The sequence below is a fragment of the Sinocyclocheilus anshuiensis genome, unplaced genomic scaffold (assembly GCF_001515605.1).
Source record: "Sinocyclocheilus anshuiensis isolate Anshui unplaced genomic scaffold, SAMN03320099.WGS_v1.1 scaffold207, whole genome shotgun sequence".
In the NCBI taxonomy this organism is placed as follows: domain Eukaryota; kingdom Metazoa; phylum Chordata; class Actinopteri; order Cypriniformes; family Cyprinidae; genus Sinocyclocheilus; species Sinocyclocheilus anshuiensis.
Window position 1 is genome coordinate 3,136,481 of NW_015551045.1, and position 26,564 is coordinate 3,163,044.

A 26,564-nucleotide genomic window follows, 5' to 3' on the forward strand; every position below is an offset into this window, starting at 1 on the left:
TCGCATTAAAAGATATAATAAAATATTTACAAAAATGTGAGGGGTGTACTCACTTCTGTGAGATACTGTAAATACACACTCATAAAGTAAATATTTTAAAAAATATTTACATGTCTATATTAATATAATTTATATTAGAATAAATATATTTAATATATAAAAATAAATTTTTTCTTACATATATACATGCATGTTTGTGTATTTATATGCATACTAAATATACACAGTACACGTACATATATTATGTAAACAACAACTTATTTTGGATGCGATTAATCGTTTAACAGCACTAATGTTAATTTATGTATTCATTTTGAGAAATACTGAATCTGTTTTTGTTCAAGGAAGATGAGTAAGTGCATGTTGACATTTAGTCTAGAACTACAGCAAGCATCATGTTCACACAGAGTCTCTGCACTTACCCCTGATTTCTGTCAACATGAGCACAGGACAGCTGTCAGTCAGTAAATAAGCAAGTAACTGGCTTTACTTATTTGAAAAATTGTCAGATACTCTCAAACTCAAAAATATTTTCTTTAAATTTCTTCAGATAAATTCTTTAAATTAAAAAGTAATGTTATTTTGCTAGTTACTTGGGAAAAAAGTAATCTGATTACATAATGTGTTATTCCAAACTAGGCACGTGACGGTATCAAATTTTCATATATATATATATATATATATATATATATATGTATTTTTTCTCTATTGTATATATATATATATAAATGATTATTTTTTCAATGGTTTACTTAACAAATTGCGTTTCCTTTAAATAAATTCAATTGCAATTAAAATTTACTTGGGGACAAAATTATACATATATGCAAAATACGAGGGGACCATCGCAACTGGCCCACCTTTACAGGTCCTCTGCCCTGCACCAACTGTGAGCCAGTGGCATCCTTTTTCCTCTCCTTCTCTCCTCCTTTCAAGCACCAAGTCAAGGATTGGCTACATCTCTCAACTGTACAAGGGTTAGTGGTTACAGCCGGTCGTCAGATGGGCACCCCCCTTCCTTGGTGTTTCACCGATTTAAGCCCTTGACACCTCGGGAGGGCTCGACAGCAGATCCAGTGTCCTGGATCTTACCCTGCTGACCACCACCCTACTCTGTAGTTGTTCGTCCTTCAACAGGTTGGCTCTGCCACCGCACTTCCCGCTGTATCCAAATCCAATGAGATGCTGTTTCTGCCTGTTCGGTGACCTTGCCTACCAACTGTTTCCTGGCCTTCAATCCCTAGCAGCCCAAGGGTTCTCCAGAGTGACTGCCCAGCAAAACCCCTGCAGCCGACCTCTATTGGTAAATTCCAGGCCTTCCATCCATTTTGCTGGCTCCTGAGGATAAGGCCTTGATATTTCTTGAGCTTGTGCTCATGGGCCTCCTCCATCCTTTCTTCCCAGGGTACTGTTTACTGTATGAGCACCACCTGCTTGGTGCCTCTAGACCAGAGGACAAAATCCGGTCTGAGGCTAGTGTGTGCTATCTCCTCTGGGAATTTGAGCCACTTCTTCAGGTCTGCCCGCATCTCCCAATCATTTGCTGAGGCCAGGACCCCTCTACTCCTCCATCCTGCTGCAGTGCTCTCTCCTGTCCTGACGAACTGGATAAAATGGTGCCCGTCGGGAAGTTGTTTAACCTTCTTCCTTGCCTGTTCCACACCATCCGCCAACTGAGACCGGATCTTATCATGACGCTACCGGAATTTCCCATCTGCCAAATTTGACTGGCATGCTTAGAGGACATGTCAAGGTTGGCTTGCTTTCCACATAATGTGCAGCTGGGGCTCTCTGCCATCCCCCAAATATGGAGGTTTGATGGAGTAGGCAGAACATCATAGACAGAACACATCAAGAACTTTATCTGGCGTCCTTCCATGGTCCAAATATCCTGCCATGTCAGGGCCCTTTCTCGTACACCCTCCCACCTTGTCCAGCTGCCCTGTTTTTTCATGGCAACAGCCTTGACATGCCGGGTTTCCTCCTCCTGCCTTACGGACCTCCCTCTGTATCATGCTGCGGCGTTCCTTTGGGTCAGCTTTGTTCCAGATTTTTCTGGTGAAGCAACCCAGTCCAAGCCTGCCCTGAGCTACTGTCCCAATGATTTCGGCATGCTGCAGCTGATCCTCAGCCTTCGTCAGTGCTCTGCTGGCTGACCACTTACGACCTGTCCTGACCACAATGTCTGTCTGGCGTACTCTTTCATCCTTGCTGTCTCGCAGCATCATGACCTGGCGTGTCTTTGTTGCTTTATACTCCTCGAGCACTGATGTCACTGCCAGCTGAAGCTTGCTGCCTGTGCTGTACAGGCCAATGGAGCAGAAGCTTTTTGGGACACCCAGCCACCTTCTTAAATAGGTGTTAATCTTCCTCTCCAATCCCTTGACGGTAGAGACAGGTATCTCATAAACAAGCAGAGGACAGAGCAGTCTAGGAAGGTACCCCATGTTGGTAACCCCAAACCTTGTATTTGCCGGGTAGGCCGCTCTTCTCTAAGGATGTCATCCAGGTGTCTACTTGGTTAATCATCTCCCTCACACTCTGCTTATCGTTGAGGTCTGTCCTATACCTGAAGCGGAACTGGTCCTGAATGTGCCCCTTCCCCAATACCAGGCTTCTGGACTTTTCAGGTTTAAACTCTATCCTTGCCCAATCGGTGAGTTCCACCAGAACCTCCAAAATCCATCTGCCTTCAGGTACTGATTTTGCCGTGATGGTGAGGTCATCCATAAATGCTCTTATAGGTGCCTGCTGGATGCCATTGGCCAACACTCTACCCCGCCGCAACTTCTCTGCTGACTTAATGAGAAGGTTCATCGCTGCCGAAAACAAGATCACTGAAATCGTGCAGCCAGTGACAATGCCAACCTCTAGCCTCTGCCATTCGGTGGTGAAATCTCCACAGGTGAAGCGCATGTAGAAGTTGTCATAGTAGCACTGCAAGATCTTCTGGAAACGCTCTGGGACATGGTAGGTTTTCAACGTCAAATCCACCAACTTATGAGGTATCGTCCCATACGCATTGGTTAAATCCAGCCACAGAATTGCCAGGTCATCACGGTTCTTCTTTGCATCTTCGATGATCTTAGTGATTATGCTGGTGTGCTCAAGACAGCCAACTCCCCCCTTTTGGACGGACATATCCATGTACCCACTGTCCAGCATAAAGGAGGTCAGCCTCTTCGCCAGAATCCCAAGAAAAATCTTGCCTTTGACGTTGAGGAGTGAGATGGTACGGAATTGCTTGATTTTCTTCCTTAGGGATGAAGCATCCCTCAGCGACCAGCCAACTGTCAGCGAGGAAATCCTTCTTCCATGCCACTCTCAGTAGCTTCCAAAGTCGTCTTCTGAGCCTTTCACAATATTTATACACCTTGTACAGAATGCCATTGGGCCCTGGGGCTGATTTTGCTCTGGCCTTCCTGAGAAAAGTGTTAAACTCTTGCCAGCTCGGTTCCTCAGCTCTGAAGGGGGATAGTTGGTTCTGTTGGTTTAATGAGTTACCTAAACTATAGGGAGCCCTTTTACATTACTATAAGGTTACAGTTGACAACAGAGCCCAAACTTAAATTCAGTTGCTATTTATTTTTAACTATAATAATCAACATTCAAATTTGTATGCAAACATGCAAACTGCACATAGTGCAGTTTTTAAATTAACTTCTAAATTATACAATTTCTTTTTGTTGTTCAAATATTATAATTTACACAGTGGCTGTCATAACTTGTTTCATAAAATATTTATTTAAACATGCATGAAATAATTAAGACATCACTAACAGGCAAAGTAAAATATGATGAAGTATAGTCTAATATTTTGTGAAATGCTCTTCTCTAGACTTTATTTCTCTAGCAAATAACGAGCTGTAGACATTGATGACTTACCTGAGGTAAATGAAATGCTACGTGACATTTTGTTTACAAGCTGTTTTAATGACTACTTTCCGCAATTGAAACACTGAGCTATTACATGAGATGTTCATTCATGTTTATTTCGCATTAAAACTAGTAGTAAAGATGAAGGGATGATCGCGCTCTGTGCTGCCTTTAGAACTAAGACTTCTATACAGCGATCTCTCGCCACATCAAAGAGCGCCAAAATGGCATTTATTGTCTGAATTCCCTGAAAAAATTGAGTGATTTGTTTGGCACACGTGTACTGAACCAAAAGACCCGTACCGAACATTTATGGTTCGAATGTGTGTACCGTTACACCCCTAATAATAATGTAAATCTTCTGAAGACATAGTATAGCTTTGTGCGAGGCTGCTCCATATTGCTGTTGACTGATAATCATCCACTCTGCCATAGCTCTTCAGCATATTCAATCACTCATGACATGCAAATTATTAAGTAATGACACATTTAGTTTTTAAAGACACATACATTTACATTTAACTTGTTTCATATAAAATTTACTGCAGCATATTAAAATTAGAACGATGCAATCAATTACACATCGTTGTCAGTGCATAATTTTTGAATCTTTATATGGAGTCTTTCACTGATGCTTACCCCCGTTTTTCACCATTGTTTTAGGTACCGTAGTGAAAAGATGACCATGAGCTACGCAGAATACATCGCCCACCGCCAGCATCATCACTACCAGAATGGCATCGGGCACCCTCTCCCTCCGTACAACCATTATTCCTGACAGCGAGCCGCATGACCAGTCACTGGACCTCTCGGCCTAGACATGCACATTTACGCAATACCCTGGAGTCTCGCTCTTCGTTTCCGTCGTTAAATGCTGTGGATGTTCGTATACATTGCCATTTTGAACGATGGCTGGCTTAACTAGCTGAACGCCGTCGCCTAAATATGGCCAAAACTACAGCGATAATGACGTGCTGAGTTTACTTTGCTAACAACATTTGTTCAAATATCATCGGTTCATTCGATTGCGAGCGACACTGTGTGCTGAAAGACACGTCGGTTCTTTCGTTTCTTTGTTTTTTTTGGTGTCAGATACGTCTGTACATTTAAGTTTTGCAAAATTGGTTTTTGTGAAAAGACTGCAACTGGATCAAAGTATTTTCATGATTCCTAGAGTAGTTTGAACATGCACTTTGAGGACATTCGCAATCCTAGGCACATTTGAACACTGTTGAAACTCTCAGTACCTGACCTGCATTTACGTTGCTCAAAGACAGGTTCAAAAACCAATTTCACGCTATGTCGTCTTTGAGTTTCTGTAATTTCTAACAACACAACTGGGATTAGTGTTTGGTATGTATAGCAAATGCTCATTTAGGCATAAATGTTGGGTTGGAACACCTACGGACGAGCTTCGCGCTCGCTGTCGAACCCACCGTCGTTTGGCTCATGTTACCTTTGTGTATTCAACCGAACCAAAGATGCCTCCAGCCATGTCCAAATGCTGCTCTACAGACCTGCCTTCCTGTCCTTCCAAAAACCTTCCCTGCAAGAGAAATGTCTTGTGTTTCTGTGTGTTTTTTTTTTCTTTTCTTTTGTACAATTTCTAATGTTGTTTTAGGATTTTAGCTACCTAAGTTCAATGAATTTTCATTGTAGCTGTCTTTGAGACCTTGCACGGTGTCAATGACCGTAATACTAGGTTGTACTTTTTTTTTTTAATTATTATTTTGTTTTCATCATTGTTGTTATTATTATATATTTTTGTAAAGAAAGAAAACCCCATAGCGTGCCTCTTAGATTTATGGGTTTCTTAATGTTTTTTTCCTAAGACCAGCAGTTATACTTTATACAAAAGATGAGTTAATCCTTATTTTTACATGCCATTTAAAGAAAAAAAAAATGCCTCTTTTCTTTACTCTGGACCCAGTAGCTGCACTGGCATACAATCACACTGATAGATATGGGGGGGAAAAAGTATAACTAATAATAATGATGATGATGATGATGATGATGATAAAAAAAATGTAAGAACTACAATAAATTTGTTTAAACTTTTTTTGTAAAAAATAAAAAATTTAAAAAAAAAGTAAACACAATGACTGTTTTTGTATATCGAGTTAATTCTTTTCAAAACAAAAACAATTTTGGACCTAGTTTCTAAATTATTTTAGTGGTTTTCAATGTCCTGGAACTTTGAGAAGATGAGTTTTGAACGTGCACGTCGATGACTGACAGCTTGCAGTGTTGTCATTGCGGGCACCAGGGTTGCCTGGTGTAGCCCCGAATGCCCACCACTTTTTGTTTCAGTTTTTCCATTTGGATTTTTCTTTTCAGAACTTAAAATTGTTAAAGTAACGACTTGGCAAAAAAAATAGAAAAACAACTCCCCTGTAGAACTAGATCCTTTACCCCATTGAATTGCTGTTAAGTGTGATGAGACTTGAAATGGGCATTTATTATGAATATGGTAGTATGGCTCCAAAAAAAATGACAATGTACACACAAAAAAATGTGTTGGGGTGGGGGGGCAAACAGATGTTATATGTGGGTATGTGAGCTATGGCTGTGGCAATGATAATGTAGTTTTAAAACATTATTGTTATTACCTTTTAAATCATTTATCCAATAAAAATAAATTCTGAAAGAAGCATTGGGTGTCTTTTTATGCTTCACAGACGAACTTGATTTTTTTTTTTTGATAAACCAAGACCATCTTCATCAGTCACATGTTGGAGAAGACCTTTAATATAGACCATAAAAACATATGTACATAAATGACACCAAGACAGACAGGTTTCCTGTTCAGTCAAGTTACATTGAAATGAGAGTAATCCCATAATTCACTAGACTGCTAAAATTTGTATTTCTTACATGACTGCAACAGCCACAAAATGATTCAGCAAATCTTAGTTTCTGGGTTTGACGTGCTAAGAAACGGAGCCGTTTTTGGGACTGAACAAGAGATGCAGCCCTCATGTGGCTGGTAACAGAACTTATTTTTCCTTCATTTGACTACATATTGGAATTGTTTGTGTGTGTGTACATGTTTATTCACCCATTTCTTGATAATTGTGTTCAGCTTAGTATTGAGATTGTTAAAAAAAATGAAGGGAAAAGAACCTTTTTAACTTCCCCCAATAAGAAACATCTAAAGAGTATCCCAGCTGAACAAATAAAAACCGAAAAATAACCTTTAAAATGGTCATTCTACAAAGAATGGTCAATTTGCTATATTAGAACACGGTCCAATCCCTAAAATCAGTGGTTCCCAACCCTGGTCCTGGAGGCACCCCAACACTGCACATTTTGCATGTCTCCTTTCTCTGACACACCAATTTCAGGTCTTGGAGTCTCTACTAATGAGCTGATGATCTGAATCGGGTGTGTTTGATTAAGGAGACATGCAAAACGTGCAGTGTTGGGGTGCCTCCAGGACCAGGGTTGGGAACCACTGCCTTAGATAATATCATCAGTAGAGTGTGTACTTGATCAAATAGCAAATGGAATCAAACGGACACTTTTAAGCCAACAGAAAATAGTTCTATTAGTTTAGTTCTATTTACATACAAAAGAGACTGCCATGGGCTGGAAACACTGGAAAATCTCCTAGACATACAGTACCACTACATTTACACTTTCCACAACACTAACAAAATGTCATTTTGTGACAGTCTCTTAAAACCGCCTCACCAGCGAGCAAGGAAATGCAGCGTTTATAACCGGACATCAGCTATTCGGCAAACGAGTACAAGACCCCCTGTTGAGTGTAACTAAAGAAGGCAACTTGAGAAGAAAGGTTACGTGTGTTCTGAGTTCAGCGAGTGTTCATTTTGCCAAACACTAAAAAAAAACAAGGCAAGGTTAATGTTGCTCGAGTCCGGCTCCTATGGTGTTAAAACAGTCTTTCGATCTAATGATCCAGCTTTGAGAAACCAGGTTTGGACCAAACAACAAACAGAAAAAAAGTGCTAAAGTTGTATATCTCTATGTACTACACTTTTGTCTAGGATGCTGGACAAGTTCCAGTTGAAGTTTTGTCCATGTAAGACTGCTGATAAAAACACTAGTCCAACTTCTTGTTGCGTAGACGTGCTATATCCAGTAAATAGCGGCACGTGGGAGCGGTGTGCTGTGAGAGGATGGTCAGAGCCTTGCCGTGCAGTAATGTCAGGGCAGTCTGGTGGCCCGTCGCCCATACTCGGTACCATGGTCCATAGAAGGGGTCAGAGACAGCAGGACACAGCATGTTATTCAGATTCACTTCTGTCAACTGGTGAGAAGCAAAATACAAGATTGAGTTAGCATAGGGCCACAATAACTAAAGCAAAACATGCATATGCGAAACAGAACGGTAACACGTTAGGGATCAATTCTCACTATTAACTAGTTGTTTAATAGCATGCATATTACTAACATATTGGCTGTTTATTAGTATTTATAAAGCACATATTAATGCCTTAATCTGCATGATCATATTTTAGATCCCTTAAAGGGGTCATATGATGCGATTTCAATTTTTCCTTTCTCTTTGGAGTGTTACAAGCTCTTGGTGCATAAAGAAGATCTGTAAAGTTGCAAACACTAAAGTCTCAAATCCAAAGAGATATTCTTTATAAAAGTTAAGAGTCAACCACGCCTACCTAAAATGGCTCGTTCTAATTCTCTTTATCTTGAGGTTGTAATACTGTCACAGAGGACCAGGAGTCTAAAAACCCTCACACCCATAACCCTGTAATGCCTGACATATGAAATAATAGACTGAAAAGTTCAATAAAAAGATACAATTTTAGTAACAAGAATATTATTCAAGTAAAACTCTACACACATTTAATAATACTGTGTGTGTGTGTCTCTCTCCCTCTTTCTCTATAGCCATACTGCTATTCTCTAGTATTCCCATACATTTTATTGAATTATTAGTAAATTGTATGTTTTTAATGATAAAAATCACCTAACGAGTCAGTCTGACTTTTTTCTCAGACTTTCATGATATAAACTCACAGTTGTGAGAAATAAAGTCAGAATTGCAAGATACAGTACATACTCTTTTTTTTTTTTCTTCACAATTGCGAGTTCACGGTTTAGTTCTTGGAATTCGTACTTTTTTCTTGCAATTGTTTATATCTCGCAATTTTGAATTTTTTTCTCACAATTAGAAAATTCCGACTAATTGTGAGATATAAACTCACAATTGTGAGTTATAAAGTCCGATTCTGAGGAAAAAAACTCCAAATTCCAAGTTTATGCAGTATATCTAATTCTGACTTTATTTCTCCGAACTGCATTTATATCATGCAGTTTTGACTTTATAACTCGCAATTTCGAATTTATATCTCAATTCTCACTTTTTTTCCCCTCAGAATTGCGAGTTTAAATCTCACAATTCTGGCTTTTTTTTTCTCGCAATTGCGAGTTTACATCTCGCTATTCTGACTTTTTTCCCTACAATTGCGAGTTTACATCACACAATTCCGAGAAAAAAAATCAATTGCGAGAATAGGGCTGCACGATTATGACAAAAATCATAATTGTCGATTATTCCCTTGAAATTGTAATTGCGATTGTTAATTACGATTATCACAATTTACATTGAATGATGTGTATACCATTGTTTGATGCAACTGCATGCCGTATTTTTATATGAAAATAAACAAGCTGAAAACACTAACTGAAAAACCTTCAGTGCTTTTCTATAGTATTAAGCCTCAAATGTCAAATATACATCATATTTGGTTTCTTCTTTAAATTATAAAAAAAGTAAAAATATGAATGGTATTATAATGTTATACTAAAACAATGGGAAAACCCTTAAGATAACATGTAGAAAGAAAAAAACATCTCTTAAGCACGCAGAATAACATAAGTGGGCTTTGAACGATTAATTGCCGCTTTGAACGATTACGTAATTGTGGCATCCATAATTGTAATCGCGATTAGAAATTCGATTTATTGTGCAGCCCTATGCGAGAATAAAAATTCTGAATGATGAGAAAGTTGCAATTACCTTTTTTTTATTCAGTGGCAGAAATGGGCTTCCATATATAAACTTAACTCCTATGAAAGCTCTAGAAAAATGCCATCAAATTTGCACTGCGTAACGTACTGCTTACTGTACCACTTAATTAAACACACAATGTTATGAGGTCATGTGACAAAGCAGTGGAATGTTGCAGAACAATGTCTACCGTTTCAGCATGCAGTGTATACTACGCAGTAAGTAGTAAGCTTTTCTAACACAGTCATAAGCTACCAACTCTTTCTATTTCGTCCATATTTGTAGGCAGAAATACAAAGTAGAATACTAGTATGCCTTTCTGATTTTCACAGTAGTGTTTGATTGTCGTACCATTCCGAGGCCCTGGAGGAACACAAAGTGGTAGAGGAAGAGGATGCCCGTGGACAGCAGCGCCCACCACATGTCTCTGAGCGGCTCTGGCTTATACACACCTGACAAACGAGACCCATGGCACAGTCTTTAAAGATGCATGTGGAGCCCAGATCTCTCTAAGTCAGGGAAGTATGTTTATCTGGATGCTTGAGCATTTCTTTTAAAGGAATATGCAGGGTTCAGCAGAGGTTAAGCTTGTTATCACACAGAATTTCAACTCGTCCTTCAAACAAACAAACAAAATTGTGATTTCAGGAAAGCACTTACAATGAGGGCAAGACAATGCACCTGGATAATCATTAGTGTTTCAAAAATATCACCACAAGACTTGAGCATTATAGGGTAAGATGGTAACAAATACTGCTTTATTTTGTTGTGACAAGTTAAAGTGAGGTTATAGATCTCTGAGAGAATTGGACCAGAGGGACGCTGTAGCTGATTTAATGAAAAAAAATAAAAGATTAAAAATCAGGGAATTATATATTATTCCCATAAATTACATGTGCATGTTAAACGTATACATTATTAATTAATTGAGGAGAATCATTCAATCTGAACTTAATTTTTTGCCATTATGATATGCTTTCAGTTAAAATATAGGCCTGTATCTTCTGGACTGATTCTTCTATTCAACTAAATATTTAATGTAATATTTTATTAATAATACCCTTTTATATTTATGAATGAATGATTTACATTTACATTCATATTTACCAAAAATCATTTTATAGTGATTTTACTATAAAAATGCTATTACAACATTTATTTTCCGTAATAATATATTAAATGATGAATCATTATTTTGCAAAACTATATAAAAAATGTTACAATTTAGCAGTGAATGCACACTTAAAGGGGACTTCTATAGTAATACAACTGCACTGTAACATTCAAATATACTGTATATTCAATAATATTAATCTGAATAATTTTACGTCACATGACAAAGACTTCTGTTAATTTCTTTACTTGCAAGCATTAAACCCTCAAGCTTTCTGAGATTGTTCAGGAAGACGTTTAAATTTGTCTGTGTCAAGCATAATGAATACCTGTATTATTATTGTGGATAATCTGCTTTATACCAATACATAAATAACTTCAGGTCAGTTCTTGGCTAGAATTAGCTGAAAAGGTTGACTAGACATTATGCAGGTGATTAATTGTCTAGTTACACAGCAAAAAAAATGAGCTTTTATTCAGTATTTTGCCTTGTTTTCCAGTATAAATATCGAAACATTCTTGAATCTAGAAAAAAAATATCTGTCAATGGGGTGGAAAAAAAAAAGTCAAAATTATTTGAAAGATATTTTCTTGTTTTATGCAAAAACTAACAAAACTTGGATACATTTTTCAGAAAACAAGGCTTAATATTTTAAGTCATTTTGCTTCCCAAGAATATATCTAGATTCAAGAATGTTTGGATATTTGTCCAGGAAAACAAGGCAAAAATACTAAATATGAAAATCAATATTTATTTATTTTTTGCAGTGATACACAAACCTTGCCCCCTGTTGAAACACATTTTGTTTCTCCCTGTACTCTACTTAAGGGCATGTTCTTATAATTACTCAAAAAAAAAAAACACTAGACACGCTAACAATTGTTCTTATCAAGTTTATTTAGGCTAATGAGGAGCTGTAATAATCCTTTCTGAACATTAGATGACACCTTTCTCTCTGAGCGTCATTGCTGTTCTGACGTACTTTACTCAGGGCGTGTGAAGTGTCCTTCTGACATCAACATAACTGTCATTTCACAACTGAAACATCGGTTGGATGAGCTCTATAAATAACAGCACTGATTTCAACAGTACTACTGCTCACTTTTCAACTGAAACGTGTCAACATGGAAGCTGAAACGATATTGTGCACATGGCAGATATGATGATGTGCGGTAAAAGCTCCAGCACTATGACTGTTTGCCCAGACTTCAGAGACTCACCTCCTTTTCTGAAGAGGTAGACTGGCACAAGATACAGCATGGAGTGCTGAATATAATAGATCTCCTTCTCAAATGGAAGCTGTGATGGGAGAAAAAAGAAAAAAAAGTAGGTTAAGAAGACAAAACATACATGTTCCAGCCTTATTTGGTGTCAGCATCACTTGAACAGAGCGCTTAGCTCAAGTATAAATACACTCACCAGTCGAGTGTTGACTACTGGGAAGAGAAGAGCTAGAAGGGCTCCATTCAGCATATGGACCTGAAACCTTCAAAACAAAAAAGACAGAAAGCTCACAGCAACAATATATCTAAAACAACAGTGCAGGATCTAAATATCAACTGCACAAGGGAAAAAGAAATGTCACAGATATCAGAAATATCATTCAAAACATGAAGCTATTATAGGTCAAAGGCAACTGTAAAACAAAATACTTCTATCAAAAACAAACCTATGCATCATATGCTGCCTTAAAGCAACAATATATGCATCCTGCACAGAGAAGGAATCCCTAAAAATATATTGAAGTTGATGGTATGAAATGAAAAATGGTGATATATACACACCAGTATTTACTGAAATATCCACATCTAATACTGAATTAGATGTGTCAGTATCAATACACAATATAAACGTATATAGATGGCAAAACTTTAGTATAGGGACCAATTCTCACTATTAACTAGTTGCTTATTAGCATGCCTATTAATAACACATTGGCTGTTTATTAGTACTTATAAAGCACATATTCTGCAAGACCATATTCTACATGCCTAATCCTACCCAATACCTAAACGTAAAGGGGTCATATGATGTTGCTAAAAATAACATTATTTTTTTGTGTAATGAAATGTGTTTATGCGGTTTAAAGTTAAAAAACACATTATTTTCCACATACTGTACATTATTGTTTCTCCTCTATGCCCCGCCTTTCTGAAATGCGTCGATTTTTACAAAGCTCATAGGTCTGAAAAAGCGAGGTGTGCTCTGATTGGCCAGCTATCCAGTGCGTTGTGATTGGCCGAATACCTCAAGCGTGTGACGGAAATGTTACGCCCCTCACCATATTGTGATGCTGTGTCAGGCCGGAGCAACGAGACAAAAACATTAAAACCCATTATAAACGAAGCATTTGTTGCATCCAGTGGGGACATAATTACGGATTATAATGACTTATACGGTCTTTTTACGCGTTGCATCGCGCCACGTAAACATAAAACCATGTCTGCATCTGTGATCGGAGAAACGACAAACAACAAGCGCTACTCTACGCTGCCCAAAACTCGCGTTTGAATCATCAGTTCGCTTTCACAACGAAACACAGCACCTTCACGACATGGCGGCGGCGGCAGCAACAATACTACAGAGAGAATAAAAGATACTAATTCTTTCTTTGCGTGAACATTTGGGCGGCGTTATGCAAATCTTCCCACATCGTGACGTAGATATGTGGGGGCGTGTTATAACGAGCCGTTTTAGGTAGGCGTGGTTGACTCTTAACTTTTATAAAGAATATCTCTTTGGATTTGAGACTTTAGTGTTTGCAACTTTACAGACCTTCTTTATGCACCAAGAGCTTGTAACACTCCAAAGAGAAAGGAAAAATTGAAATCGCATCATATGACCCCTTTAACAACTACTTTACTATTATTCAGTAGTAAATTGGTAGTTTGAGGCAAAAGTCGTAGTTAATGGTTTGTTAATAGTGAGAATTGGAGCTTAAAATAAAGTGTGACCATATAGATAGATAAATGGTTTTACCGATAGACCTATTAATGTGAAAGACTTCAGTCACAGCCATAACTTGAAGTGCTGTAAATGGTAAAACTATATGCACTACGAACTAAGTGTGTTTATCATTACAATAATGAATTAACATAATATTATAACAAACAGGGCTGGAGTGGGGCTCATTTTTAGTCCAAGAGTTGAATACCCTCTTTTTTTTTTAACTTGTACATTTTAACAAGAATATACACATCAATAACAAACGACATAGTAAACTTCTTAAGCAAACATTCTGCAATCAAACTTATGAATAGGCACAGCTGAAAAATACATCAAATGAACAAATGAAAAAGCCAATCAATTAAAATGAATAGCAGACATTATTCGGAAGGTGGACTGATTCGGTTTACTATTGTCCTCTTGCATTATCGACACACTATTTTCCTGTTCATCACTGTAAAGCTGCTTTGACACAAGCTGTTATGTATAAAGTGCTTAAAGGTGACTTGACTTGACTGTTTGGTCATGATAGCCAATGATTGCAGAGCAGGGTCAGATATTAATGGTGGCTTGTGGCAAAAATGCCACCAAAATGAACAAAAATGTGGCACAAATTCAAGACAAACAGGCAAAAATTGTCCCTGCACAATTACACTAAATAAATTATGGCTGTCACGATTAAAATGCAATGTGAAAATGAATGAACCAATGTGACACTATGACATGTCACTAGCTGAAGTCACCCAGTTCTACAAAAAACTGCACATTCGAGTTTAAGCAAAATAATTCAGACAAATTCACCATGTAAAAGTTGAGCTGCACAAAGCTTCATATTAATTTGAAATTGTCTGATGACATCTTATGATGTGATTTCTTATGACATGATATCTAAATTTAAATGTCTAATATGAGTCCACGCATACACCAAATATCTTATGATCACATATCTTTTTCAGAGGGGTTCTGGCTTCAAGTCAGTTGTCTCTTTTGACACCAGTGTGTTGTTGTAAGCGGTTACATTAAACCCTAATTTATCAGTGAAGATACAAGATGGACTTTGCTGTAAAAACCACATCATTAGACACATTTCAGTTGGAAAGCAAATCATTCACATGGACCACTGGTGCTTGGACCCTAATGATTACAGCTTGCAGCTATTTTGTTATTATTATAATTTTACAGAACAACGGTAACATTTATGACTGTCTTAATTTCTCTGCATTCAAACATTAAACCATTGAGCTTTTATTGTGGCGGACATTCAAAAGGAAAAGCCGAAACAAGGATATACGAGATATACAAGACACGCGTAGATATACAAAACATAAACAAAGCAGCGCTTACCATTTTGAATATCAGTTACGTTGATAACTTTCTTTATTTTAAGCGGCTCATGTTGTTATAAAACATGGTGAATCGGCCAACTGCCGTCAATGAGAGCCTACGAGGGAGCACACCAAAAAACTAGCTCGACAGACGCTCGCACGATGACTGACCGTTGACTTGTGTCCCAGCCTTTTGTTAGACTTGATTACTGCAATGTGAAACAGTATGTTGAGTCTCCTGGCCTTAGCTTCTCAGTTTCGTACAAAAGCCAGTACGAAGGCACCACATCTGTTCTTTAGAGAAAAGTAGTGAAGCAATATTACTTAAAATATTATTTTCAGCTATGTTTCCACTATTTTGTACATAATCAGTTGGACTTTTCTGAAATGCATTAGGAACATGAAACGGCATTGCTCATGTTGAATTCAAGCCAGATCTAATGTGCTGGTCTAAAACAGGCCATTATCAGTACTTATTGGAAACAGGCATCTGATGTCATGGCCACTAGTTTACATGGTAATACACGTTAATCTGTGATGTACAGGATGGTGTTTTGGTGAATGAATGGCGAGTTACATAACGCTCACCTAAGAGTTGAGAGGCACAATCTGTTCTGAAAAGCAGTCACTGAAGTAGCAAGCATCTTTAAAAAACAAAGCCTTGCTGGAAGTTTTTCACATTAAAATGTAGAAGCAAGGAATCAAAGCTCATGTGACTCATTTTGAAAGAAATCAATTTATAATGTGATGAATCTAAAATTCAGGTCATCTCTGGGGTTGTTTATCATTTATTGCCATCTGGTGACATTACCAATTCAGCATGTCTCTCATTCAGGACATTAACAGCTTCTGTGAGGAATTTAGCCTCACCCTGTCACTTAAGTCAAAACAGGGACATTAGCACCACTCTGTTAAAATTACAAAAGGGCTTATGTTTATGATTTCATATTAGAGAGCATACATCATAGCAATTCTTCACATGTGGTATAATGTTAATTATCAAGTCAAGTCATGTTAATTGATATATCACTTTTATACAAAACTGATTGTTTTAATTAGATGCCCTAATGCATGTGCTAAAATTACAATGACAAGCAACATTTAGATCTTACACTTACTGTAGATCTAGCGCCCAGTTAGTCATGTCAACAAAACTGATTCCTGCATCTCAAGAATTGTTTCATTATGTTTCATTTTGATGTGATCAGGCATTTGTGGACAACAAACAGATGCCTTTTGCTTTCAGATGAAACATGAATCCAGAATAAGGTTTATTACTTCCAGAGAAACTACAGTTTATCTTATCAATAAGAAAATATGTAACTGCTATAGTAACATCCAACTCAAGTCACTTGCATTTTTAATCTTCTGCACTTTATCCATTCATGATATCCATCTAGTAGTTGGTTACTCTCGTCTATCATTTTGTTAATGAAATCCCTTTTATTACACTTGTGTCTTCCTCGTGTTGATTATAGAGTGATAGGCTCTATGAGTTAATGATATGTCACAAATAATTCAGATTGGTCAGCTAACAACTACCTCTAATTTATGTAGTTGTTTATTCAACAATCTTCCATGATTGTTCTTTACTGGTCAAGGTGAAATGTCTGGCTGGTGTCCCGTAAAATAGGAAAGAATTATCTGACACTCTCACACTCACCTTAAGTGACATGTGACCTGGAACTCAATATTAATATTAATTGTTTGCTTGTTTGTTTTTAATATAAAAGTGTTCAGTTTTTGGCAAATGTAAAAGGCCCTTTCACACCAAAAGTGAAATGAATAAGCCTCAGGCCTCATTTTTGTGTTAACATTTAAATATTGCAGGTTTGCGTCAAATTCTGAGTTTGCATTTCACTCTTTTTTTTCCATTTTGAAAAATACTGAATGTGTTTTTGTGCAGGTGAGATGACTAAATGCATGTTCACATTTAGTCTAGACTTGCAGTAACCCTTATATTTACACAGCGAACCCAACGCCTCTGCACTCACTCCCAAATTCTCTCAACATGGAGACAGAAATGGGGAAAAAAAGTAACTTAGATATTTTCTTGTAAATCAAAAAGTAATGTGTTACTTTACTAGTTACTTGGAAAAAGTAATCTGATTACGTAACTTGAGTAACTTGTAATGTGTTACCCCAAAACACTGCTCATGAGTACCCTAAGCATTCACAGAAAATGGTGTTGAAAGGCTATTTTAGGAAGAGTCTGGTGATCTGCATAGGTTTGCATTCCTCATATGCTGAAGAGGCCAAACAACCAAAATAGTAGTTACTGTCACTAGACTTAAATTGCACATGAAGACCAAGAGTGAAGGTAACAAGAAATCTAACAGCTCGCTGCAGTGCAACCCGTTACTGAATACTTACCTAAAGATAACCATGGCCGTTTTACAAGGGGGACATGCAAGCAGGAAGATCTGCAAAAGATAAAGTGATAAAGCTCAATAACAATTACTTTTTTGGACAAAGCAGATATTACATAAAGCAGTGAAACTAGTAATGCAAACTACTAGACATGAGAGTGAGTAAATGATAAACAGAAATTTTACTAAGTCAACAAGAGGACAACAATTCCAAATAAATGCTGAAATACAACTCTTAAAACAGAACAGAACAACCATTGCTGCAAAGAGAAGGCTGCTCATTCAAGCCATTATAACTGCTGTAAATGAGGGCTCTGTTCATTGTCACGTACTGTGTACCTTAGGTATTGGCGGTATATAAATGCAGTCTTTTGAACAAGTGCCAAGCCGTGCATATCTTATCTTCAGTGGCTGAGTGTCAATCAAACAGACATACAGCTACTGAAAAATGGAGACCTGGAGATAACATGACACCATTTCGGACTAGTTCAGTGTTGCATTGAGAACTACTCCCAAATCAACAAACTCATTATAAATCAACTAAATCATCAAACTGAGCATTTGTAATTGAGCTGTTTTAATTAGGGATGCACAATGTTATCGGACCAATATCAGAATCAGCCGATAATGGCTTTAAATATAAATATCGGTATCGGCCCGATATGAAAAATTATGCCCTGATAAGAGGAATACATTAACTCACATGTGCTCAGGGTGTGCTAGCGATTAGATCACATCAGCAGTGTGGCTCATTCTTGAAGCAAAGTTTTGCCTGAATGGTGATTAGATTCACTGTTTTGGATCGCTGCATTTAAACTGAGAATGCACGTACAGAATGATGCGTTTGGTGTGCGATTGAGTCAACAGTGTAAGTAACGGTAAGGAGTTTTAATTCCGTTAATTCCGTTAATAGGCGCTGTTGGCCTACTTCTAATAAAATGAAAGCAAAATACACAAATAATATTTAGACTGTGTTTCTAATTAAATAAAGCAGTAATTGATGCCATAAAATCATGAGTAGCCTATGTTTTGATTTAAAGATCAGAAGCTATAGCTTACATGAAAAAAACAACAACAAAAAAACACGACACTTAAAGGTGCAATAGGTGATTTGTCTTCAGAAACATTTTTTGTTATGCTGGTTGAAAGTCTCTTCACATCCCAAAAGCAATCATTAAGTTAAGAGGTCTAAATGTATTTATGTGTATTTATATATTCTGTGGAAGGTGAAGGACCAAGAAATGTTCGTCCAATCAAAACGTTCGGTCCGAGCGTTTTAATTAGCTTTCCTACCTGCCTGTCAATGTATGTATTAGCATACCTCTGCGCACCCGGTTTGCGCAGACAGGATACGTCATCAGCGCGTTCACGCTGTGCAGACAGAGCGAGAATGGCAGACAAACATCAACAACCCGATCTTCCTTCCTGGTATAGTAGTACTTTTAAAGTTTTCTCACCGGTGAATGACACATGATGTAGCCCAGCGGTTCCCAATTCCAGTCCTCGCGGCCCCCGCTCTGCATATTTTGCATGTCTTGCTTAGTTAGCACACCCGATTCAGATAACCAGCTCGTTAGAAGTGAGCTACGTGCATGAACTGTGTTCCGATCGATATGATCCCTACACAGTGTTTATTGTTCCCTCCTCCCTGAGCAGGGGAAATCCATTGAAGTTTACTTCACTTCAGAACATGGGCTGGAATTGAGAACGGCTGATGTAGCCTATTGTAATGTTGTCCCTGGTATTCTGATATGTGAGCGTATATGTGTTCAGGGGCGTGGCTTTGGACGGCGATTGCAGGGAGGGTGGGACGTTCGCTTTCAGTGCTATCAGGCTAAAGTTAGCATTTTCCAAGATCTCCTACTGCACCTTTAAGTTTGTGGTCATACTAACAAATATTTATTTATTTATTAATATATATTAAAAGGCACTATATAAAATTTTATAGATGGTTGGACGTTGGCATGAAATAGAAATTCACCCTGTTCTAAATGCATGATGTTATAGATCACACTTGGATGTATGACACGATATGAAAGAAAAGATCTGTCAATACTTCCATTTCATTGCAACTTAAGCATTTAATCTGGAAAAGAGCCTGGCTAAGCTCACAGTTCTCTGTTTTTTCACTTTTTGAATGTGACAGCTTCTCAGGTTCCAAGGCCTCATGGGATAGTAATGTGTCCTGCTGTGGTTGCACATTTCAAAATCTCTTCGGATGCAGGTCATCACCTAGGTAATGTTCACCTATTTCTTTTTGCAAGTTCAGAAGTATACATATTCTGACAGGGCGTCTGGTGAATGCAGTGAAGAGGAGTTATACTGTCCAAACCCTAAAACATCCATGTGCACTCTTTATACTCAGTTTGATCATCCCTGCATTCAAAAAACATGCCCAAACCAATTGTGATAGATTATAACGAGTGCAAAAGTTATTTTTGTTGATTGAGTATTCAGCAGATGAGCACCTATTCCACCAGATAAAAGCTGCGACGGATATAAATAATTCCCTTTGATTTTACCACCATCTCGGTCTGTCTAGATCTATCTATCTATCTATCTATCTATCTATCTATCTTTACATATAATCAAGAGTGCTTTTCAGTACAACATATCGATTAGATCACATCAGCAGTGTGGCTCATTCTTGAAGCAAAGTTTTGCCTGAATGGTGATTAGATTCACTGTTTTGGATCGCTGCATTTAAACTGAGAATGCACGTACAGAATGATGCGTTTGGTGTGCGATTGAGTCAACAGTGTAAGTAACGGTAAGGAGTTTTAATTCCGTTAATTCCGTTAATAGGCGCTGTTGGCCTACTTCTAATAAAATGAAAGCAAAATACACAAATAATATTTAGACTGTGTTTCTAATTAAATAAAGCAGTAATTGATGCCATAAAATCATGAGTAGCCTATGTTTTGATTTAAAGATCAGAAGCTATAGCTTACATGAAAAAAACAACAACAAAAAAACACGACACTTAAAGGTGCAATAGGTGATTTGTCTTCAGAAACATTTTTTGTTATGCTGGTTGAAAGTCTCTTCACATCCCAAAAGCAATCATTAAGTTAAGAGGTCTAAATGTATTTATGTGTATTTATATATTCTGTGGAAGGTGAAGGACCAAGAAATGTTCGTCCAATCAAAACGTTCGGTCCGAGCGTTTTAATTAGCTTTCCTACCTGCCTGTCAATGTATGTATTAGCATACCTCTGCGCACCCGCACATGATGTAGCCCAGCGGTTCCCAATTCCAGTCCTCGCGGCCCCCGCTCTGCATATTTTGCATGTCTTGCTTAGTTAGCACACCCGATTCAGATAACCAGCTCGTTAGAAGTGAGCTACGTGCATGAACTGTGTTCCGATCGATATGATCCCTACACAGTGTTTATTGTTCCCTCCTCCCTGAGCAGGGGAAATCCATTGAAGTTTACTTCACTTCAGAACATGGGCTGGAATTGAGAACGGCTGATGTAGCCTATTGTAATGTTGTCCCTGGTATTCTGATATGTGAGCGTATATGTGTTCAGGGGCGTGGCTTTGGACGGCGATTGCAGGGAGGGTGGGACGTTCGCTTTCAGTGCTATCAGGCTAAAGTTAGCATTTTCCAAGATCTCCTACTGCACCTTTAAATTAAATAATTTTATATATACTGATTTATGTATAATATGTTATATTTTTTAAACAAATTATGAGCTCTAAAAGATTTTCACAATTTTTACAACTCTTTTGCTTTAGACCATTTACAAATGTTAAATCTTAAAATAAAATGTTAAAGTTACAAAAAGTAAAAAAAAAAAATGCAGCGATTGAATTTAGTTTATTTTCAAATCTGCATTGTATTGTCATTATAAAATAACTTCGTTATTATTTATTTAATTCTAAGTTCTTGTTAAAAACCAAAATTAAAAATAATTTGCTTATTTCTGCACAGGAGAGACTTGGTGTTGATTCCAAACAAAAGGAAATATATCGGCATCGGCTATAGGCCAAAATGAGTTGAAAAATATCGGCATATCGGATATTGGCAAAAATCCAATATCGTGCATCCCTAGTTTTAATCATCTTTTTGTTTCATATAAATATTGCAAACAATTGCAAACAACTTAAAATTACAGAGATATTTGTTTACGATAAAACAATTTTGTACTGTGCTGTTGTTTTGATCACTAGTGAGAATGTTCTTTCAGTAGTGATAAAGGCAACTAAGAACGGCCACAAGCCATATCTAATCTAGGGTTAATGAGATCACAAATTGACAATTTAGTATCTGTTGGGAGGGTAGCCAGGATTTCCCTCTTCGGATAGAAAGAGCAGTCTGGGTGCAGGACACAAGGAGGAAGGAAGTTGAATCCTGTCAGCAGATATCCTTATCCCTGGTGAGTCAAACTAGAGAAGAATCTGACATTGCGTATGAGAACACATTCACTCTCATGTAATATGCTCACTTCAACGCAGAGCGAGCAATTAAGATAATACTGTTACAGCCATTTAAATACAAACACAAAATGGTTTTCCATTGAGTGATGAATTCCATGAATGAACAGGAATGCCATGAATTTAAGTGCTTATTTAATTCAGTGACAGTCTAAACTAGAGTTGGACATTTTCTGAAGAATATGTGAGTGGTGTTTGCCCATGCAAAGTCTGCTTTACATGATGAACAGATTTATTTTAGCTTTTAATTCACATATAAACACACATACATAGAGCGAATCAGATATGGTAAACATGGAAGCTTGTGCACAACCTCACTAGTTTCATGTATCATACAGGCACGAGAACCAGTGAAGTTTATTCCAGTAGAGGATGCTATGGGATGCACACACAAAGCCTAAATCAAATCTGTATATCATATATAGTGATCACATCACTTGTATTAAACCCCTTGATTGATATGGATATAAACCTTTTGAATCCCTGGACTTTCAATGGATGGACAGAATATCTTAATTTGTGTTCTGTAGATTAACCAAAGTACTGTTACTTGTTACTTTCCACATATCTCCCTGTGTATAACTATTATTATTGGCTTTGCACTCAAATTGTGTGAGAGTTCCATTAAAGCTGTTTACAATTCCCAACTATTCTGGCTTTAATATTTACCAAATGATAAGCCTGTGACCTTGTTCAAATACTGTAAGACTTGCACAAATAAGTTTATTGACATAAGTGGAGCCATAGAGTTACTACGGCATACCGCGCTTGAGAACACATGCTGAGTTTGCATATTTGAAGCCCGGTAGAGTGTCATCATAGCATGCCATAAAAGGCGGGCAATCTCGGGCTGGACTCTGCAAATGAAGCTAAGGATTTATCTAGTTGCTTATTATGGGAAAGGCTCACCTTGAGAACAGGAACATTCTCAGAAACCTGTCATGTTACAATAAAAACTGCTTACGCCCGAGTTGGGCAATGTATCAGATATTTACACCTGATTTAGAAGGTGATATAAAATTAAGCAACACTGACGATTTCATGCTGCTTCTTATTTGACCATTAACTTTCCCAAAGCCTGCTAGATTCGATATCTGTGCTTCTCTTCACCTTTATTTGTATAGTGCTTTATACACTAGAGATTGTTTCAAAGCAGTGTTTACAGTAAACAGGGAAGCAATGATGCAAACTTTATCAAATATGTGACAAATCAAAATTCTGCTGTCAAGCAGCTCTAAAATGACAATAGGTTGAAACATGAAGATCATTTAACAAACCGCTGGCTTATTAATGGCCATGAATGTGCAACAAGTATGATAACATTAAGAGAGTGAGATGTTCCAAAGGTTTGCATGATGCAATTTTCAGATATTTCTTATTATATATAATAATATCATGTAGTATTTTTATTACAGTGTTTTATTAATGATTAAAAGTATTTTAACAAAAATATTTTTAATTCATAAAAATAAATACTTTATTTTAAAATACATTTTTTTGTTTTAAAATATTTTTTATTTAAAAATGTCTAATTAATTTTGCCATTGCGCAAAATTGTTTGCATAAGTGCCATTATTCATGTTAAAATGTTTAAGTAACATTTTAGTATAGAAAATGTTTCAGTAATAATTTGGTTGCAAAATACCACAACTATTCACAAATGTCGCCATATAAAAAGTACAGATAAAAATATATATAGGTAAATGTTGTTTATTACTAGTTTATTAAATTGGTGCATTTAACAGTAACTAAGAATTCTGTAACTAGGTTTTCTGTAACTGTGTTTAAACAGCATTTATTCATCTAGGTCAAGGGTTCCTAAACTTTTTTTTGTCAGTGGAAACCCTCAGAAGCAAAATATTTACTTAAAGTACGCCCTGTAATTAAGTTAATCCCAGGCACATACTGAGATTTGAACGGTGATATTACTTTTAATTCTTATCAAAAGTCTTGATACTGCTGTGATGAGACATCCAAACACAAAGTACAAAGACTCTACAGCTAATGGAAAGGATATTCATACTTCAGTCTTCACAAATATGTTGGAAATTATGCGAATGTGAATGTAAATCAAGTGAACCTAACAAGCATGTTATATAATGAATGCAGTCACAGATATTTAGCAGAATATTGGTTACCAAACTGTAGGCATTGGCTTCCATAGTATCCATATAACCAACAATTTAGTTACCAACATTCTTCAAAATATCTTCTTTTGTGTTCAACAGAAGACAGAAACTCATATGGGTTTGGATCAACTTGAGGACGAATAAATGATAGAACTTTCATTTTTGGGTGAACTGTCCCTTTAATGCATTTGCTTGAAGTAAACTTTAATGAAAATTTGTCTTCAACATTTTACCTAACCACTTTCAAAAATCAATAAGGCACTAAAGACCTAACTATATTAGTGAACACTGTCACTCAGCTGCACACTGTGGCTTTAACTGACTACATTCATCATACAACACTGCCTCTCGTTCCTTCTTACTGAAATAAATAATACACTTTATTTTGATTTTTTTAATCTAAAATCTTTATGGTGAAATAAAAGTTCATGTTCATGTTATCTGTCAAATACCCAACCAACCTCTGTAATTATTTTTGCCAAAAAACGACAGATTTTTCATTTTTTGGGTGAAGCATACCTTTAAGGACCAGTATATTTCTTTATTTTAATTTTGGGATGTAATATGACCTAGACATGTTTTGGAAGATTCAATTGAATAAGTTTTCATGTCAATAAAAAAAAAACACTATATAACTGAATGTGAAACGGATTACTCTTAATTCACCTGGTACATCTAAACTGCACATCAGTTTAAACCGCTGCAAAAAGGGGCACAACACATTTCAATACTTCCTCCTTTTCAGAACTGATCTATTTTTTAAATGTGGTGACAGCTCTCATTTCCTTCCTATGTTTGAGAGCCAGCTAACTGTAGAGAGGAACCACAAATGATAACAAGTTCAGAATTGCACCTAGGTATGTGTTGTGCAATGTAGGAACATGTTTCTTAAATTCGCAGGGCATGCACTGACATTCAATGCTTGGAGACGAAACAATGTATTGCTTCAAAAACTAGTTTATCCAAAGCAACTTACTACTCACTAAATACAGATGCTGCTCAATGAAGTAATCTGAAGTTGAATGCTTTGTTCAAGGGATTTTGAAAGTACACAGCCTTTCAGTTATCAGTTGTCAGAATCACATCTGCACAATATTTTTTTTTAGGATTTTATCAGAAATATACTTACTTGCACCATTGTGACCAAATGACATGGATTGAGGAGGTAGATGACAGTCTTTGTGGCAAACTTAAACCCAACCTCAACTCCAAAAGTCATGCACAGAGCCACAAGCAACAGGTTCTTGCCCCAGGTGTCTTCTTTACTCCTCCTGCCATCTTTCCCCACATCTCGAACCTCTTTAGGGACATTTAACTTTTTGATGGCCACCACCACTTCCAGGATAGAAATGAACACAATGATCAGAGTCTCAAATATTCTCTGTCGGGGAGAGAGGAAGGCTGCACACTCAGGGCCTCCATTGCCCTCAAACATGGGGTCCACCCCTCCATACATCCAGTCCAGCAGACTGTAGATATTATACCGAGACATGTTCCTCTGCTCGTATTGGAAAAGGTACGAACAAGACGGAATAAAAGACAGGACACCGACCTCCTGGCGAAACATTAACGTCAAATCGGTCTTCGGTGAACGAATGATGAAATGACCGAAGAGGTGGGCAGCCTCAGCTGTTTAATCAGATCCGCATCTTTTATGTGAAAGACACCTGTGGGAGAGATCTAGAGGCTATATGATGCAATGTATTATTCACAGATGGTCAAGTTGTATCTATCCTAGAAGGAAGACGCATTTCCAAACGTGACGTCTTGACTGGAAACCGGTTCTCAGCTAAGACAAGGGTCCAGAATATTCCTTGCCAGAGCGGATCATTACATAAAAGCTTCAAAGAGACCCTTGATACGCGCCGAGAGGCCTTACATTTATAAACACAACTAAAAAACACGACTACGACCGATACGTGAGAGATGTAGCTGGCTGTTGCAATATATCATCCGAAAAGTGCGATAAAAGCAGACGCAGAAGGTGAGATGTGTCCGGGTCCATGTGGCGTATTAAAGACCTCCTCACCATAGAAACGCCGCCCTGTTCACGCGAGCCCCTAAATCCACCCACACCGCAACACGCCTGCGCGCTTAGTTTCTCGCGAAAACCATCAGCAGCATATCGTTATGCCTGTTCACTTCCGGAAAAGGACCAGAGCGCGGGGCCCCACCTTCTTTGCGCAAGTATGTACTTGTTAACTCCCTCACTGCCGGTGTAGCTGTACATGTGATGGTTAAATTTTCGTAAATGATACCGCACAAATAAAAAAAGTGGAAGGTAAACTACCTGACAAGAGAGTAGTAAAAAGAAATAAAGTATTTAGTCCAGAAAAAAAAAACTGCCCAGTCTAGAAAAGAGATTTAT

The 26,564-nt window shown here is 37.4% G+C and overlaps 2 protein-coding genes across 2 annotated transcripts in view; one reads left to right on the forward strand and one right to left on the reverse strand.

Annotated features, from left to right (window-relative positions):
- LOC107661774 (AMME syndrome candidate gene 1 protein-like) overlaps positions 1-4,684 on the forward strand; it is a 38,949-nt gene extending 34,265 nt beyond the window's left edge. Inside the window, exon 7 of the mRNA XM_016451542.1 lies at positions 4,540-4,684. Within this exon, the coding sequence (XP_016307028.1) occupies positions 4,540-4,654 (115 nt within the window). The 3' untranslated portion in view covers positions 4,655-4,684. The remainder of the gene's footprint in view (positions 1-4,539) is intronic.
- A 2,586-nt stretch (positions 4,685-7,270) lies between these two features.
- LOC107661710 (transmembrane protein 164-like) lies at positions 7,271-26,338 on the reverse strand. Its single transcript, XM_016451452.1, has 6 exons — positions 25,326-26,338; positions 17,633-17,682; positions 12,408-12,474; positions 12,209-12,287; positions 10,226-10,326; positions 7,271-8,149 (listed from the first exon to the last, which is right to left on the reverse strand). Exons 1-6 carry the CDS (start codon positions 25,761-25,763, stop codon positions 7,943-7,945), a joined length of 942 nt encoding a protein of 313 aa, XP_016306938.1. The 5' UTR covers positions 25,764-26,338; the 3' UTR covers positions 7,271-7,942.
- Between the last annotated feature and the right edge of the window lie 226 nt (positions 26,339-26,564).

What these genes read in the sequence shown, in the direction of transcription:
- LOC107661710 (XM_016451452.1), bottom strand. Translation starts at nt 25,763, where the DNA reads ATGTTTCGCCAGGAGGTCGGTGTCCTGTCTTTTATTCCGTCTTGTTCG. An exon ending in ATTTGGTCACAATGGTGCAA is followed by an intron (nt 17,683 to 25,325) that starts GTAAGTATATTT and finishes TATCTTTTGCAG; the next exon opens with ATCTTCCTGCTTGCATGTCC. An exon ending in ACGGCCATGGTTATCTTTAG is followed by an intron (nt 12,475 to 17,632) that starts GTAAGTATTCAG and finishes TTTGTTTTGAAG; the next exon opens with GTTTCAGGTCCATATGCTGA.